This window comes from Gymnodraco acuticeps, unplaced genomic scaffold (assembly GCF_902827175.1).
Source record: "Gymnodraco acuticeps unplaced genomic scaffold, fGymAcu1.1, whole genome shotgun sequence".
Classification (NCBI taxonomy): domain Eukaryota; kingdom Metazoa; phylum Chordata; class Actinopteri; order Perciformes; family Bathydraconidae; genus Gymnodraco; species Gymnodraco acuticeps.
Window position 1 is genome coordinate 136,953 of NW_022991713.1, and position 15,626 is coordinate 152,578.

Consider the following 15,626-nt stretch of genomic DNA (forward strand, 5'->3'; position numbering starts at 1 on the left):
TTGACTCGCTTGATCGGCATGAAAGAGCAAAGGAATGAACAGGTATGTGTGGAGGGAGTTAACTCCTTGCAGACGTACATGGAAAACAATAACAACACATAAATGACTGAGCCACTCGGAATCTTTTCCAGATTTGACAACACAGAGTATAACATGTACAATTTTGATTATGATGTCGATTCAGAGAATCATGTGTTTAATCATATAAGTGACTCGTGTAAATATTATACCGATGATCAATTTAATGACAATGTTGGACTTGAAAATACATTTTCTTTAATACATTTCAACTGCAGGAGTCTGTATGCAAACTTTAATAAGATCACTGAATACCTACATACATTTAAAAGTAAATTCAAATTAATTGCCATATCGGAGACTTGGCTAAATAAAGACGAAGTCACTGATTTCCAAATTGAGGGTTACGTGCTACACCATATCAACAGAACCAATAAGAGAGGAGGGGGTGTGGCTCTTTATGTGGACAGCGTCCTAAAATGCACACTGGTTGAACAAAATTCAATTGTGACTGATGATTTAATGGAATGCATAACTATATAAATTGAAATGGAAAGGAAGAGAAATGTTGTTGTGACTTGTGCATATAGAGCACCAGGATCAAATGTAGAGCTTTTTAAAGATAGTTTAGGAGTATTAATGGATGGCCTAAATGAAAATAAAACATGTATTATTTGTGGGGATTTTAACATCGATCTTCTAAATGTATCTAAACACAAAACAACTTCTGATTTCCTGGATGCTTTGTACAGCAGGGGGCTTTATCCCCTAATCACTAAGCCCAGTAGAATAACATCAACTTGTGCAACATTGATCGACAATATCTTTACAAATGTCATGGAAAACAGTGCTAAGAGTGGGCTAATAATAAATGACATAAGCGACCATTTACCTGTATTTGTAGCATATGATTGGCAATTAAAGAAAAAGAAGGAAGAGATTCGCAGTAGATATGTCAGGGTAAAGACTGCTGAAGCAAAAGACACATTTAGGAGTGACCTCTTAAAGGAAGAGTGGAGAGGGGTTTATGTAGACGATGTAAATGCTGCATATGAGTCCTTCCTAAAAATCTACATATCACTGTATGACAAACATTGTCCCACTGTACTCCGTACATATAAAGGTACTTATCATCAAAAGCCTTGGATAACCAAGGGCTTACAAAATGCTTGCAAGAAGAAAAATAACCTTTATAAAGACTTCATCAAATTTAGGACAAAGGCAATTGAAAAGCAATACAAGGCATATAAAAATAAGTTGACAGTTATAATGAGACAAGCAAAAAGAGAATATTATAATAATATGTTAAAAGAAAAGAAAAATGATATCAAGGGCACATGGAAAATCTTAAATAATGTTATTGGAAATACATCTGTATCCACTGGCCAATTCAACTCTTTTTTGTAAATGTCGGTCCTAATCTTGCAAAGACTATTCCAAAACAACACGATGGGCAAAAAGAGGATGTCGGAATTGGGGGAAGTAAAGTGTTGCAGTCAATGTTTCTGGGAGAGATAAACGAAATTGAAATTAGATCCATTGTAGACAAATGCAAAAATAAGACTTCGACAGATAGTGATGGGATCGACATGACAATAGTGAAAATGACTATTGACTGCATAATTAAACCGCTAAGCTACATTTTTAATCTTTCATTTCAGACAGGTATTTTCCCAGATAGCATGAAAATAGCTAAAGTTATCCCACTTTTTAAAACAGGGGACAAAAGCCAATTTACCAACTACAGACCAGTGTCCTTGCTTTCTCAATTTTCAAAGGTCCTTGAGAAATTGTTTGTCCAAAAATTTGATAATTTTATTGAAAAAAATGAGTTATTGAGTGAGAGTCAGTATGGATTTAGGAAAAATCGATCTACAGCTTTAGCTTTAATGAAAATAACAGAAGAAATTACAACAGCTATAGAAAGAAAGAAATACACAATAGGTGTATTTATTGACTTCAAAAAAGGCATTTGACACCATAGATAGACCATTACCTATTAATTTCGAAATTACATAGATACGGAGTGAGAGGAGTAGTTCTAGATTGGTTAAAAAGTTATTTAGATAACAGACAACAATATGTAGAATTTGCTGGTAGTACATCGGAGTGTATGAACATAGAATGTGGTGTCCCGCAGGGCTCGGTTTTAGGGCCTAAACTTTTTATTTTGTACATCAATGACATATGTGAAACGTCAACATTATTGCAATTTGTGTTGTTTGCAGACGACACACATGTATTTTGTTCAGGGGATGACTTAAACATTTTAGCAAAGTGTATTGGACATGAAATGGTCAAACTTAAAAGATGGTTTGATGAAAATAAGTGAACCCTAAATTTGAATAAAACGAAATTTATGGTTTTTGCTAATATAAAAAAAGATGAAAACATTTCACTGTCCATTGATGGAGTTTTTATTGAAAGGGTTTCTGAATTTCGATTCTTAGGTGTGACGCTGGATGAAAACCTGACATGGAAATCACACATAGCACATGTTAAAACGAAAGTGTCTAGGAATATTTCTGTTCTAAACAAGGCAAAGTATTTGCTAGATTACAAGGCATTGAGGATGTTGTACTGTTCACTCATTTTGCCATTTTTCATTTATTGTATAGAAGTGTGGGGCAACACGTATATGAGCAACATAAAGCCATTGTCAATATTACAGAAAAGGGCAGTAAGAATAATTCATAAAGCTGACTCAAGAGAACACACCAGACTGTTATTTAAGTCAGGACTCTTGAAACTCAAAGACAGAGCTGAGCTCCAGACATTATCAGTAATGCACAGGGCAACAAGCAGAAAGTTACCAGCATGTTTACAACAGTTGTTTGTTTTTGGATCAGACAAGGAAGACCACAGAAGGACATTTAATTGTAAGCATCCATATGCAAGGACTACTCTTAAACAAATGTGTATTTCGGTAGTTGGTGTACAATTGTGGAATTCTCAACACAAGGATCTAAAGAATTGTATTTGTATTTTTCAGTTAAAGAAGTTGTATAAATGAAGAAAGATGGGACTATATGAAGCAGGATGTGAATAAGTCTATGTACTCTGGTCCTTCATGTTTTTGATGTCTTTGATGTGATGTCTCCTCTGTATTTGCGGGTCCCATTGCCATTGTTATTGTTGTTATTGTTTTTATCATCATGTGTCGCTTTCCACCTTCTTCTCCAGTAGGACTCAGATGAGGGTGTTGCACTTTTCTTTTCCTTATACATGTGATGTTTTGGTGTTTTGTTTCTTTCCGTTAACCGTCAAGTGGGAAATAAGTATTTTTTTTGTGTGTTTCTCTTAGTATCCTAAGATACTGTTACGTTTGGCTGTGATTTTTTTTTTATTATTATGAAGGGCAGACCATCTATTTGTATTTATTTGTTTTTTTTAGAAAGGGGCAGGTCACATAAGATTTTATTCTTCTCCCTGCTCCTTTTCGCTCAATGGTAGAGTCATGTTTTGTGGCAATTATTGTACATTTGGTTTTGCGTACCATGAGCGGGACAAATACAAATGAAATTAAATTAAATGAAATACACCCATTGACAAAGTGAGCAAACAGGAATGACGCACAGGTGATGAGTGGAAATGGGTTAAGCCATCCAACAACGGCCAACGCAAATCAATACGTAGAAGTCAATTGTAAAACAAATACACTTTTGTTTTTTGCTGCTGTCGCCCCGATTTCAATAAATGTACCAAAAATTGCGTAGTTTAATTACATCTTGTGTTGTGAAGTAACAGAAAATAAATAATAATAACATTTTTGTAACATTATTATTATTATCTGGTGTTTATTTTATAATTGAATTACATGTTTTATGTTTTTTATATCTGTCTTTATGTGTTGTTCGCTATTCCTGTGTAATTGATTCCACATCATGATGTCATAAAAACATCTGAATAAAGTTGGATTACTGTTAATATAACTTGATTTATATAGCACTTTTAACACAGTTTAGAAAGTGCTTTGAGAGACAATCCTAATCAGGATACTAGACACAATTACAACCGAACAAAACAACAGAAAAATTACTTCAAATAGACATTTTAAGATTATAAGGAATAGAATATGACAACTATTTATTTTTTAAAATAACGTCACTCATTATGCAAGCTTATCTCCATAGACACCTGATCAGTAAGTAAGTAGGCGCCTTACTGTAAAAGCAATGCAAACGGACAATACTAAAACCCCCATCTACTTTGAATGGTACTGTAGAGCAATAAAACAGGTCTAGCTGCTGACAAGGGACCCGCCCCTCAACTACTGCAGTCAAGTGCCTTAAATGCCTGCATGTCTGGTATTCTGAAACTTATGTGTCATCACTTCTAGGGAAGCAATGAATCCCTCAGTGAGCTTGAAAAGCACAGAAAACCTGCTGTGAGTATTTGTATAAATAGCTTGTGGCAGACGGGTCAGAAAAGGCAGAATAACAATAGAGAGATTAGCAGGGCAAGATTCATCAAGTGTCTTTGTTGCTGAGTAATATCAAAATCGTTACTTTAAACTGGTTTACTTGGTGTATCGACTGTCAATTATCGGTGTGTGTGTGTGTGTGTGTGTGTGTGTGTGTGTGTGTGTGTGTGTGTGTGTGTGTGTGTGTGTGTGTGTGTTTACACAAGTTGAGTTTGGGTTGATGACGTTAGCTCAGGTGTTGAGTGAAGTAATTTGACAAGCAACCAAATATGTGTTCAAATCTGTGTTGAGTTCCTCTGTTTTTTACACCAGTGCTCTTATTGGTACCAAACATGTGAGCGATGCATTACTACACTGTGCACCATTGTTTTTAATACGATATACAGTACATCCCTGGTTCATCTGGGCGGGGTCATTCATCTTTTCACGATCTCCAGTCAACATGTAGGTTGAAAATGCCCTAGAATACATTTAAAATGTTACATAATGTGACTGGAGTACGATATGGCGCACACTGTTATGGTTGCAGACGAGATTTAGAGATACAGAAGAAGAACACGGCTGAGTCTCACTGTGCTCATCAGATCTGTCAATAGCTAGTGTGAGAGTAGCTTTAATAATCTAATATGTCACATACATTTGCATGTCATTTAAGAAAAATAAACAATTGTATTCATTGGTCTAAAATGCTGGCTCTTAAAGGAGTACTTCACCCTAGAAATTAACTTTTTTTATTCAATACATCATCATGTGTTACCTTGAATTCTAGAAGAGATCTTTGTAAACTGTGGATTTAAAAAATAAGTCTTGATGAAATTGTAAATCGTAATGGGCTGTCCTCCTTATACAGCGCTTCATCCAGTCTTTACGACCCTTCAAAGCACTTCACATTTACAAGTCATCATTCACAGTCTTTTCATACAGAGCAAGGTGCCAGTTGCTCAAGGAAGCTAACACTCACACACATTCAGATATTGTTGACCATGCCACCAGGAGCCACTCAGTTAAGTATCTTGCCAAAGGATACATCCACATGTGACTGAAGGGGCTGGGATCGAACCCACGACCTTCTGGTTGAAAGATGACCATCAGATTGTGTGTGAGAAGCTATACAAATGTTACCACTGTTATCACGTCTGTTAATACCTTTGCACGTCTTTTTGCAAAAACACATTATCCATTTGTTCTTAGTTCTTCACCCTAGAAATTACCTTTTTTTTCAATAACTGATCATGTCTTACCTTGAATTCTATATGAACTTTATGAAATGAGAATTAGGTAAAGCAAAGAAAAGTCTTGATGAACTGTGATCAAATAGTGGGCCATGTGTATTATAATCTCATTTTTGGACAATTTAACACATTTTAACAGGAAAGGCACTGGTGATGCTAAAATGCTGATAAACAAGTAAGACTGGACAGTGTGATAGTATTCACAAAAGTAAAACAATCGATTGGATTTCATCTAAATTTCGTTTTTTTGTTTCTATCTTACAGAAGGTTCCAGTTGATGGCACGTTAAATGAAAGAGGAGGTGATCGCTGCCATCTGTTGGTCATATCATTGCAACCCCACACTTGGTGCACTGGCTTCTTGCCTTTATTCCTTCTTTATAAAACAGAGCAGATTCTAAACCACTGTAAATTAAAAACAACACATTTCAGTTGTTTTTAGTTACAAAGATGACAGGACTGTTCCAAAATGGTAGGAATAAAGTTTTATTTTTCATATGAAGGGGTGGTTTTGGATTTTTCTTCTTTTACAAGTAGTATGTTTTTGATAAAACTTGCAAAAAATCTTCTAGCATATTCCAAGAAATGATGGACATGAAGAGAAAGGGGATTTATTGCTGAATGTTAAAATGAAGACACATTTTTTTTTTTTTCACCGAGTGGAAAAACGATTTGCTTGCTGCTTTTTCCATGCACCCAACTACCAGTACCACTAGGACATGCAGAGGGGTCGGGGGTGATAGGAGAGGGGTTTGGGGGGGGGGAGAGAGGAGGGAGGAGAGAGGGAGTCGGGAGGTAAAAAAGACAAAGGCAAACTTCTTGACAAACACAAACATGGTAAAGGCTTTGTGTGTGTGTCATATGAGTGTGTGTGTGTGTGTGTGTGTGTGTGTGTGTGTGTGTGTGTGTGTGTGTGTGTGTGTGCATGTGTGTGTGCATGTGTGTGTGTGTGTGTGTGTGTGTGCATGTGTGTGTGTGTGCATGTCTCAGTGTGTGCTTCATAATGTGTGTGAGCCGTGTCTGGTGTGTGGTATGTATGTGTGCATGTAAAGGGGGCAAAGAGGGGAGTGCAGGGGGAGGAGAAAGAGGGTGGGGGGGAGTGTTAACAATTCAACTAGCTCTAGAAGCACACTACCCTCACTTGCACTATTTCCACATTGCAAATCCCAGATTGATTACAGTGATAGTAAGACAAAACTAGCCAGAACTTTGGGTCGTGAACCCAAATAATGTTATTTTTTAAATATAAATGTCTAGCATGATTTCCCCTGAGGGGTTGGTCGCCATTTTTAAGATAATTTCATTATCTGTGATCCATGCATCTCCTGTGTGAAGAAAGAAAACAACAAAATAAATTGGAAATGAACTCTAATAGGGACACGTATTGTATCTGACAGTTTCACTATCCTTAGTGAGCTTGAAAGGATGTCTAAACCCGGAGGTGGAGATTCTGATGTCATCAGCCTACTGTTACTGTGCTGTTCAGCATGGGGCCTAAACTCATCTGCTAGTTGCTTCTGAAGGTCTGTAAGGCGGGTGAGAAAGACGTGGAGAGGCGAGTGGCGATGCGAGGTGGAGGGGGGACAGACAGAGACAGACAAATAACAGATCATTCAGTCAATATGACCAAGCAAAATAAGTTCAATCAATAAAAGATATAGGAATGCAAAATGCAGAAATCAGTATTATCATATACCACCGTTTGGCTGTGAGCTAAACAAAAAGTAAAATCGGTCTCAGAAAAAAACTCGCTCTCTACCCACTTTTTCCCGTCAGAGCAGTGCCGTCGCTATAGGGGGTGAAAGATGGAGGCGATTCCATGGCGCCCACAGCTAGAGAGAGCTCGAAAAGTAGTAGCTTTGTATCAGTAAAACAAAAAAAGGGGACCCAGAGCAATATCCTCCTCTCAAGGGGCCCATAATTCCTAGCTATGCCCCAACATAGTTAACAGATGAGTTCTCTGCATCTTTTTTCATCATCAGCAACACACATGCCCACTTACACACACACAAAGTAAAAAACTGAATCTCCCTTCTGATTCCAAGAGTTATTATTTTTTTTTAATCCTACGCTCCTTTAATCGTGGCCACGAGTGAACGCAACAAACCTGACGGACGGACGGACAGGAAGTAGAGTGAGGGGATGTGGATCTGGCCTGCGGACTGAACTGTGACTGGGATGGACGTGCGCTCTCTGCTTTGAGTCTCTTGGCGGTGATGTGATGGGGAAGTCCTGAGACACAGTGCGGCTCTAAGCTGCTGGCATAGGAAACGGGCGGGCTGGGCAGTCCATGGGAGGCCAGAGTCAGGCTAGATTACAACTGGATTGGTTAGGTTTGGATCGGCAGCTCCCTGGCCAATGGCTGCTCACGGAGGGAGGGTCTTACAGTGCAATGGAGCTTCTGGCAGCGTGAGGATTGGTGACAGGAGCAAACACTTTCCAAAGTGAGGCGTCAACCAAATTAGGCTTCATGTACATACAGGCACACAAACACACACGCACATCATCCACCACCAATGTCATGGCAGCACCCTGAACACCTACACAGGAATCTGAAATTACTTCCCCTCAACAACTTCCTAACACTCTTGTTTTCACAGAAATAACAACAAATGACTGACAGGCAGCGAACAAGAACATGAATGGCCGATGGGATTCATCCGAGAAAAAACTACCCTTCACTTCCGGTTGCGTCAGTGACTAATGTCCCTGTGGAACGAGCGCATCGCGTGGATCATACTCATGTAAACAGACACCTTTAACACAGGAGGAATCAATATTGCATGATGACATAATCAGATCACAGTTCAAAAAAGAGGAAGATCCCAAATCAGAGAAAAAACCAAAGCAAAAGGAAGAGGGTTGGTCTCTATAAAAAACGAGGAGTCTTTATAAGAAAGGCTACAAAAACTCAATGGGACCTCCGACTTCAGCATACAGCAAAAGGCACCACAATATTATTCTATTTATCTAACTTGTGAAAAAATTGGCACGTAATTCTCTTATTTTTTCATCTCTCATAATGCTGTAAATCAAAAAACTTTACATATAAATATTTCCCCCCGTTATAAAAAAAGTCTTTGCTGTTAGCTAGTAGACAATTTTTGCTGAAATGAAAATAAATATTTCATTTGTTTAGAATATCTGTCTGTTATACAAAATAAAAATATTTCTCCTAGGTGCAGGTCTCTAGTCCACTGGTTGTGTGTAGGAGGAGGGGGAGTGTGTGAGGTGGAGGGGTGGGTGGTGGCAGGGGGGGTTGAGTCTTAAAGGGGCATGTTGTCAGCCTTGGAGCGGTGCGACTGGGCGCCGCGGCTCTGCCCGTTGCTGCGCGTCCCCGGCCGACTCAGCCCGCGGTGAGTCCGTGTGTCCGCACCAGAGGACGAGCGGTAACCCGGCACGGTTAAGGGTGGGTCCATGTTCATGTTCTGCATACTAAGGAAAGGTGTGCTCTCCCCGTGAGTGTCCTCCTCCTCCTCTTCTTCCTCCTCCTCCTCTGACTGGCTGAAGCTCTGCGAGCTATAGTCCCGTAGGCCTGTGGAACGCTGCGAGATGTGTCCGTTGAGGCGGTTACGTCGCGGGCGGCGCCGGCTGCGGATGGGTTCTCGCGAAGAGGCGTACTCCTGCGTGGTCTCGTAGGCCTCCTCGTCAGGGAGTCGATAGGGGCTCGACGGTAGACTTCCTGTGCTCTCCGTCAGGTAAGGTCGCCTCGGACGCCGGGGCTGCCTGTATAAACTTCCATCCTGAAACAGAAAACAGATCAATTATAGAAACTGCTTAAGTTAAATATCTTCCTATCATCCTACTAACAAGCGGGTGGTGGAAGATAGTGTATAAATACTCTTAAACGTCCTGCATTCCACTACCTTACCTAAGAAGTATTATTAAATATTTTCCTCTGAGGTGAAGTAGAAGAATAAAGTTCCTTAAAATTGTACAGTACTAAAGTAAATGTACTTAATTTACATCAATACTAGCAAGTATCTAAAGCCTGACTGGTTTACTCCTCTGTGCCTATACGTACATCTGGGCATCGTAGCAGCGGCTGGTCGTCCTCTCTGTGGTAGGCTGCAGCGGCGGGGGGGAGCGAGAGGGCGTGGCCTGTGTTGGGCGAGGTGATCTGGAAGGTGGGCACCTGGGGCGGCAACGGGGGATAGTGGAACTCCACCGGAGACAGGCGTGCTGGCGTGGTCAGCGCCGACACATACCTGGACAGGAAAGATAAGAGAAAATTATTGCTGTGTCTAAGTCACATCTTGTTTTGCTACTGCTGTGACAAGGTCTACTCAAACTAGCAATTAGCCTATAGATAGACAAATAGATTAATGTGTGTTTTTTCTTACCTAATATTTTGGGTGTTTTAAGAATTAAGTCTCTTATTTTTTCTACTTTGCAATGATAGTAAGATAGACAGCTTTTTGAGGATATTCACAATTATCCTAATAAACGTGAATCCATGATAATATCCTTAATAGTCGCATCCCTAGGGTACACAATTCGGATATAGGATGCAGACACACTTTGTGGCATGGACTGATAGCAGCGGCCCGTCAGTATCAATCATTCTGTCAGAGAGTTTCATCCATCTGTTTTCTAAACCACTTCTCTTCTTCAGGGCCAGAGGGCAGGAGACTACCCAGCATGCACTGGGCAAGAGGAAGTTGTACACCCTGGACAGGTCACCAGTCATTCACAGTGCTAACACACATACACAGACAAACACCAACATATACATGCTATTAAGTGTTTCCAGTCCATCTGACCTGCAGGACTTTCCCCCCAGAAGAGATCCCAAATAATCCAACTCTAATACACGTTTTACACCAGATGATTTAGACTTATTAGGGCTGCAGTGCACAATATATTATTATTCAACACATTCTCACTCCCAACTCGGCCTATGTTGACGTTATGTCAGGGTCCCTGTCGTCACTTTCCAACGCAAGGGGGGCCCTTTAGCGTCGAGTTTCAACTATCAGGGAGTCCCATTGACTTGCATAGAGCTCCCTGAACGTTGGTAATAGACGAGTTGGGATCGCGGCGAAATGCTCTCCGCAGATCCATTCTCACAGCGTTTATCAACCTTTTTCTTACTCAATATCAAGCTAAACTTATTGTTTGTACTTCTTTATTTTAATTGAATAATGTAGGACTTTTGTTGCCGTCAGTTGATAAACGCTGTGAGAATGGATCTGCGGAGAGCATTTCGCCGTGATCCCAACTCGTCGATTACCAACGTTCAGGGAGCTCTAAGCAAGTCAATAGGACTTCCTGATAGTTGAAACTCGACGCTAAAGGGCCCCCCTTGCGTTGAAAAGTGACGACAGGGACCCTGACATAACGTCAACATAGGCCGAGTTGGGAGTGAGAATGTGTTGTATTATTTGACATTTCAATGTCAACTTGCTCCAACTATTACTTTTTAACAATAAACACATCACAAACAAGGTCATATTGCAGTTTGGGATTTTTTGCAGTTAGTTGAGATCCTCAATAAAAACTTTTTTTGATGAGTTCAATGTTTACATTTTTTGCTAGTGGAGCCTCGCAGCGTCAAAATTGTGGCGCGCTTACACAGGTGTTTAAGGGGGTGCGGGTGCTAGTGGAGCCTCGCAGATGGCGGTGCTGCAGCCCCCTCAGCATCCCCTCCTTCCCGCGTCCATTCGCGATGTCTCCCTGTCTCGCAGACCCCACACAACAAGCAGGAAATGAACCCAGCTCACACTGTCCGCTCCTCGCAGCAGTGAGCCACGCAACGTCCCACCAACACGGCACCCAGACCCCACGCAGCATTCTCATCTGTTTGTCATTACTGGTGTCATTTTCTGGTTGCTAACGCCATTGTAACACATAATCACTGATGTTCCGCTGTAACGGTGGTGGACTCATCAGAACAGAGTGGGCGAGCTGACCAATCAGAGCACAGTAGGCTCACAGGGAGGGGGGGCAGGAGCTCCAACAAGCGGTTTAGGACAGAGAGTGAATACACATACTATACAGAGATGCTATGAGAAAACAATGTGAGTTTGGAAAATTGCACAATATAAATCTATTCTAGTAGACCTCAACAATGGAATTATGATCAGTAGAAATGGCCACGACATGGGATCTTTAACACAGAGTTTATTTATGGTCAAAATAGATAGAATATATGTTTTCAATATTAATAAACTGTACTATTGTAAGTAGTGTGTCACATAAGCGTTACAATAATCGCATTATTTCAAAAATGAACTATAGATTTCACGTTCGTAATACACACATGATAATATTGTTTAAATAACCGAGCGCCTCTTAATTCATTGTATTTTTCCTTACCTTCACTACCTCAACACTCTTTTACGATCACAGTATACAGTTCAGTATCTGGGCGATGAAGTCCTTGACATTGAAATATTCATGACAACCACTGGGGGGCGCCAAAGAATAACAAGGCTAGTGTGAAAAATTCAATGTCAAGTGTTGAAGTCATGAACAAAGACTTAAAGACTTAAACTAGACACTCTCACAGGCACACATACACACATTCACGTTTCCATTCCTTCAGAGGACACCAAACTTTAACTGCTGCTTTTCCTCTTTCTTAGTTTGAACACTCTTTTTAAATGCCTTTTGGTATTTGTAGTCCCCTATCTTAACCTAAACTTAAACGGTATACATGTAAAACGTAATGATGTACATGGGGACTCACATGGTGTCCCCAAAAGAATGGTATGTCCCCACAATGTCAGTAATACAAACATACACTCACACATTAGCACCTTCCCTACCTGTCGCTGTGAGGCGAGTCTCTTAGAGAATCGTAGGAATCCCCGTACTGCATTCCTGGCCCGGACATATCCCCGCAGCCCCAGTGGGTGGCCCTCCTCGCCATGCATGCCGGGCTGCTGCACTTACTGGTTCCCACAGAGCTGGACAGCCCTCCTGACTGGCAGTCTGAGTTCATACTCTCTGTTCGCTCCATGCTCCACGTCTGCTCCTCGTGTCTGCAGGTGTGGGTGTTAGCAGAACAAGTTTAAAAGGTTACAACAGCAGTGAGGGAAAGTAGGATAAAGAGAAGGTAAATATACTATACTGCAAAACTGTTCAAATGCATTTTATATGGAAGAACCAGAAAGTGATGATTTTAATTACAAATATACATTACAGGGCTCTTATTACTGCTGATCCCATTGACAAACAATAGCCATCAGTTCAACTTAAATGATTGTAGTGGCGTTGCCTGGCCTATAGGCATTCAAGGCTGTAGCCATACAAAACAATTTTCTACGAACAGGAAAGTGAAAACACAGAGTTACGTTGGCCTATGCCATTACTGCAATACTAACTGACACAATGAGTTTTTGTTTTATTTTTGAAAAAATAAATGATAGGAGTTACTCAATGTGTAGCATTTGTCAAATTGGGAACAAAAATGAATATGAAGTTTTCCATAACTCAGAAAACTCACATCTGGAGTCTTTCACTTTCTCTTCAGGTGACAAAAAAGTGTTGTTTTGACTGTACTCTAGACCTGTACTCCAGTGGTTCCCAACCGGGGGTACAGGAACCCCTAGGGGTACTTGAGGGGATCGCAGGGGGTACGCAGGTGCCTGGTCGCCCGCAGGGTGCGTTCTAAAAATAGCGTGAGTCATCGCCAAATAAGTAAATTACTTTTGTCTTACATGAATACAGAAAATGTTTGTTTTCAAATATGACGGATACAAGTGACCCCGGCAGGGGGTCTTCTCCTAAAAAAAGACATTATTGGTTTCCTAAATAAGTAGTGTGTCTTAACATAATTTCTTTACCTGACAACAAGCGTAAATGTCAAGTTGAAATGCATTTGTATTAAATGTGAGTTATACAAGTGATTTTCATTTAGGAGCAGTTAAACACGATAACGAAGGGTTTAACAAAGAAATGTAGTCGAAATTATCACAAATGAGTGAGGGGGTACTTTTAGAATGGCTACCAGCTCAAGGGGTACAAGGGACACAAAAGGTTGGGATGCCCTAAACCAGTGGCGAACCGTGCCTATCACAACTGGACCTTCTGTAGACACACACACCCCCCGCCGCCGCCGCCCCCCCCGTCCGCGGAATTATAATGTCCGTCTTTTCACTGAATTGTTGTCTTGAAAAGGGTACTCACAACAATTCCGCAACAATTTCATCTTCACCTGTTGCACTTTTTATTTCAACGTTAAAAACAATAAAACGGCATGAATTGCTTCGTCGCATTAATCTAGAACAGGGGTGGCAAACTCATTTCAGTTAAGGGGCCACATACTGCCCACTTTGATCTAAAGTGGGCCGGACCAGTAAAATCATAGCATAATAACCCACAGGCCCTATAACGACAATATTTCTGTTTAAGTGCAAATAAGTAGGCTACAAGTACATTCGGAAAATGTCCACATGTAATGAGACGCAAAACGTTATGAACAAACTGACATTTATTAAGAAAAAACAAGTGCAATTTCAAGTGCTACACATATGTTCTTTACAACAGATCACAGTTTCCACCTGAACTGACTCACCACAAAATACAAATAAAAACGTGGGAGCTATTAAGTGAGGAGTTTGAGTTACCCCCCTTGCCTTGAAGATATAACATTTCTATATTTTAAAAAGAAGTTGGGCAGTGCCACATCAAATCAAACTATTGTTTGCCTAATGCAGCTGCTGATTGACATTATAATACACAATGTTCTATGACATAATAATATAACATGTTCAAATATTTCAGTAGGTTCTTATTTTCACGTCACTGATTAATTTGCTCCTGAAACTTGACATCTTTTAGCCCTCACAATGGCATCAATATCAGGCTTAAAATCCTGACTAGCAGCCAATTTAATGAGTTCATTCAGGCACTTGTGTGTGAGTCTTGAGCGCAGCTTTGTTTTAGTAATGTTCATTACAGAGAAAACCTGTTCACAAAGGTAGGTGGTCCCAAACATGCTCAAAACTTTTGCTGCCAGGGCTGTCAATTTGGGGTATCCTGGCAAAAGATACCGATAAAATGTGCCCAAGTCCGATGAGGCAAATTTGTCCTTTAAATCCTGATCACATTGTAAGTCGATTATCTCAAGTTGTATGTCGACGGGCAGATCCGCAGCCTTAACTGCAAATGGCGAGCGAAACACTGCAAACTCTGTCTCAAGCTCACCAAAGACCTGAAACCGCCGCTCAAACTCCCGCAGCAATTCCGTAATGTTGTCTTTGTACCGACTCATGTCAGCAGTAACTCCGGTCATATGCACATTTCTTAGATGAGGGAAATGAGCAGGGTCACCACTTGACAGCTGTGTCTCCCACAAAGCCAGCTTCAACTTAAATGCGCGTATGCTGTCATAATATTCTGTGACAACTTGTTTGCGACCTTGCATCGTTATATTCAGATTATTCAAGTGCTCTGAAATATCCACCATAAATGCAAGGTCCTGCAGCCATTCTGGGTTTTTTAATTCATGCACTGGCTTACCCTTTTTCTCCATGAACTGTCCAATTTCCTCGCGTAGATCAGAAAAACGCTTCAGCACGGCACCTCGGCTCAACCACCTTACTTCATATGGTAGGCTACAGGTGATGTCTTTATCACTGAGGAGGCTGTCGAACTGACGGTGATTCAGCCCTCTGGCTCGGATGAAATTAACAGTTTGGACAACCACTTTCATGACGTGATCCATTTTTAACGTCTTGCAACACAATGCCTCCTGGTGCAAAATACAGTGGAATGTCCAAAAACGATCTCCTCCATTTGCTGCTTGTACTTTCTCCCTGAATTTCGTGGCAACACCTGCTTTTTTCCCGATCATTGATGGTGCGCCGTCTGTAGCCAGACTGACAGCACGGGTCCAGTCCACTCCGACCCTGTCCAGTGCTTCAACGAGAGCGCTAAAAATGTCATCCGCTTTAGTGGTGTCTGTCATAGGAACCAACTCAAGGAACTCTTCGGTGACCGTCAAAG

At 40.8% G+C, this 15,626-nt stretch overlaps 1 protein-coding gene across 3 annotated transcripts in view; it reads right to left on the minus strand.

Annotated features, from left to right (window-relative positions):
• Positions 1 to 6,017: 6,017 nt before the first annotated feature.
• The window catches only part of nrg2b (neuregulin 2b), a 78,110-nt gene continuing 68,501 nt past the window's right edge, over positions 6,018 to 15,626 (minus strand). For all 3 annotated transcript variants that reach the window (XM_034198938.1, XM_034198937.1, XM_034198939.1), the window contains 3 exons: positions 12,443 to 12,658; positions 9,697 to 9,880; positions 6,018 to 9,415 (listed from right to left, as the gene is read on the minus strand). In XM_034198938.1, coding sequence (XP_034054829.1) covers positions 8,939 to 9,415; positions 9,697 to 9,880; positions 12,443 to 12,658 — 877 coding nt within the window. In that variant the 3' untranslated portion in view covers positions 6,018 to 8,938. The remainder of the gene's footprint in view (positions 9,416 to 9,696; positions 9,881 to 12,442; positions 12,659 to 15,626) is intronic.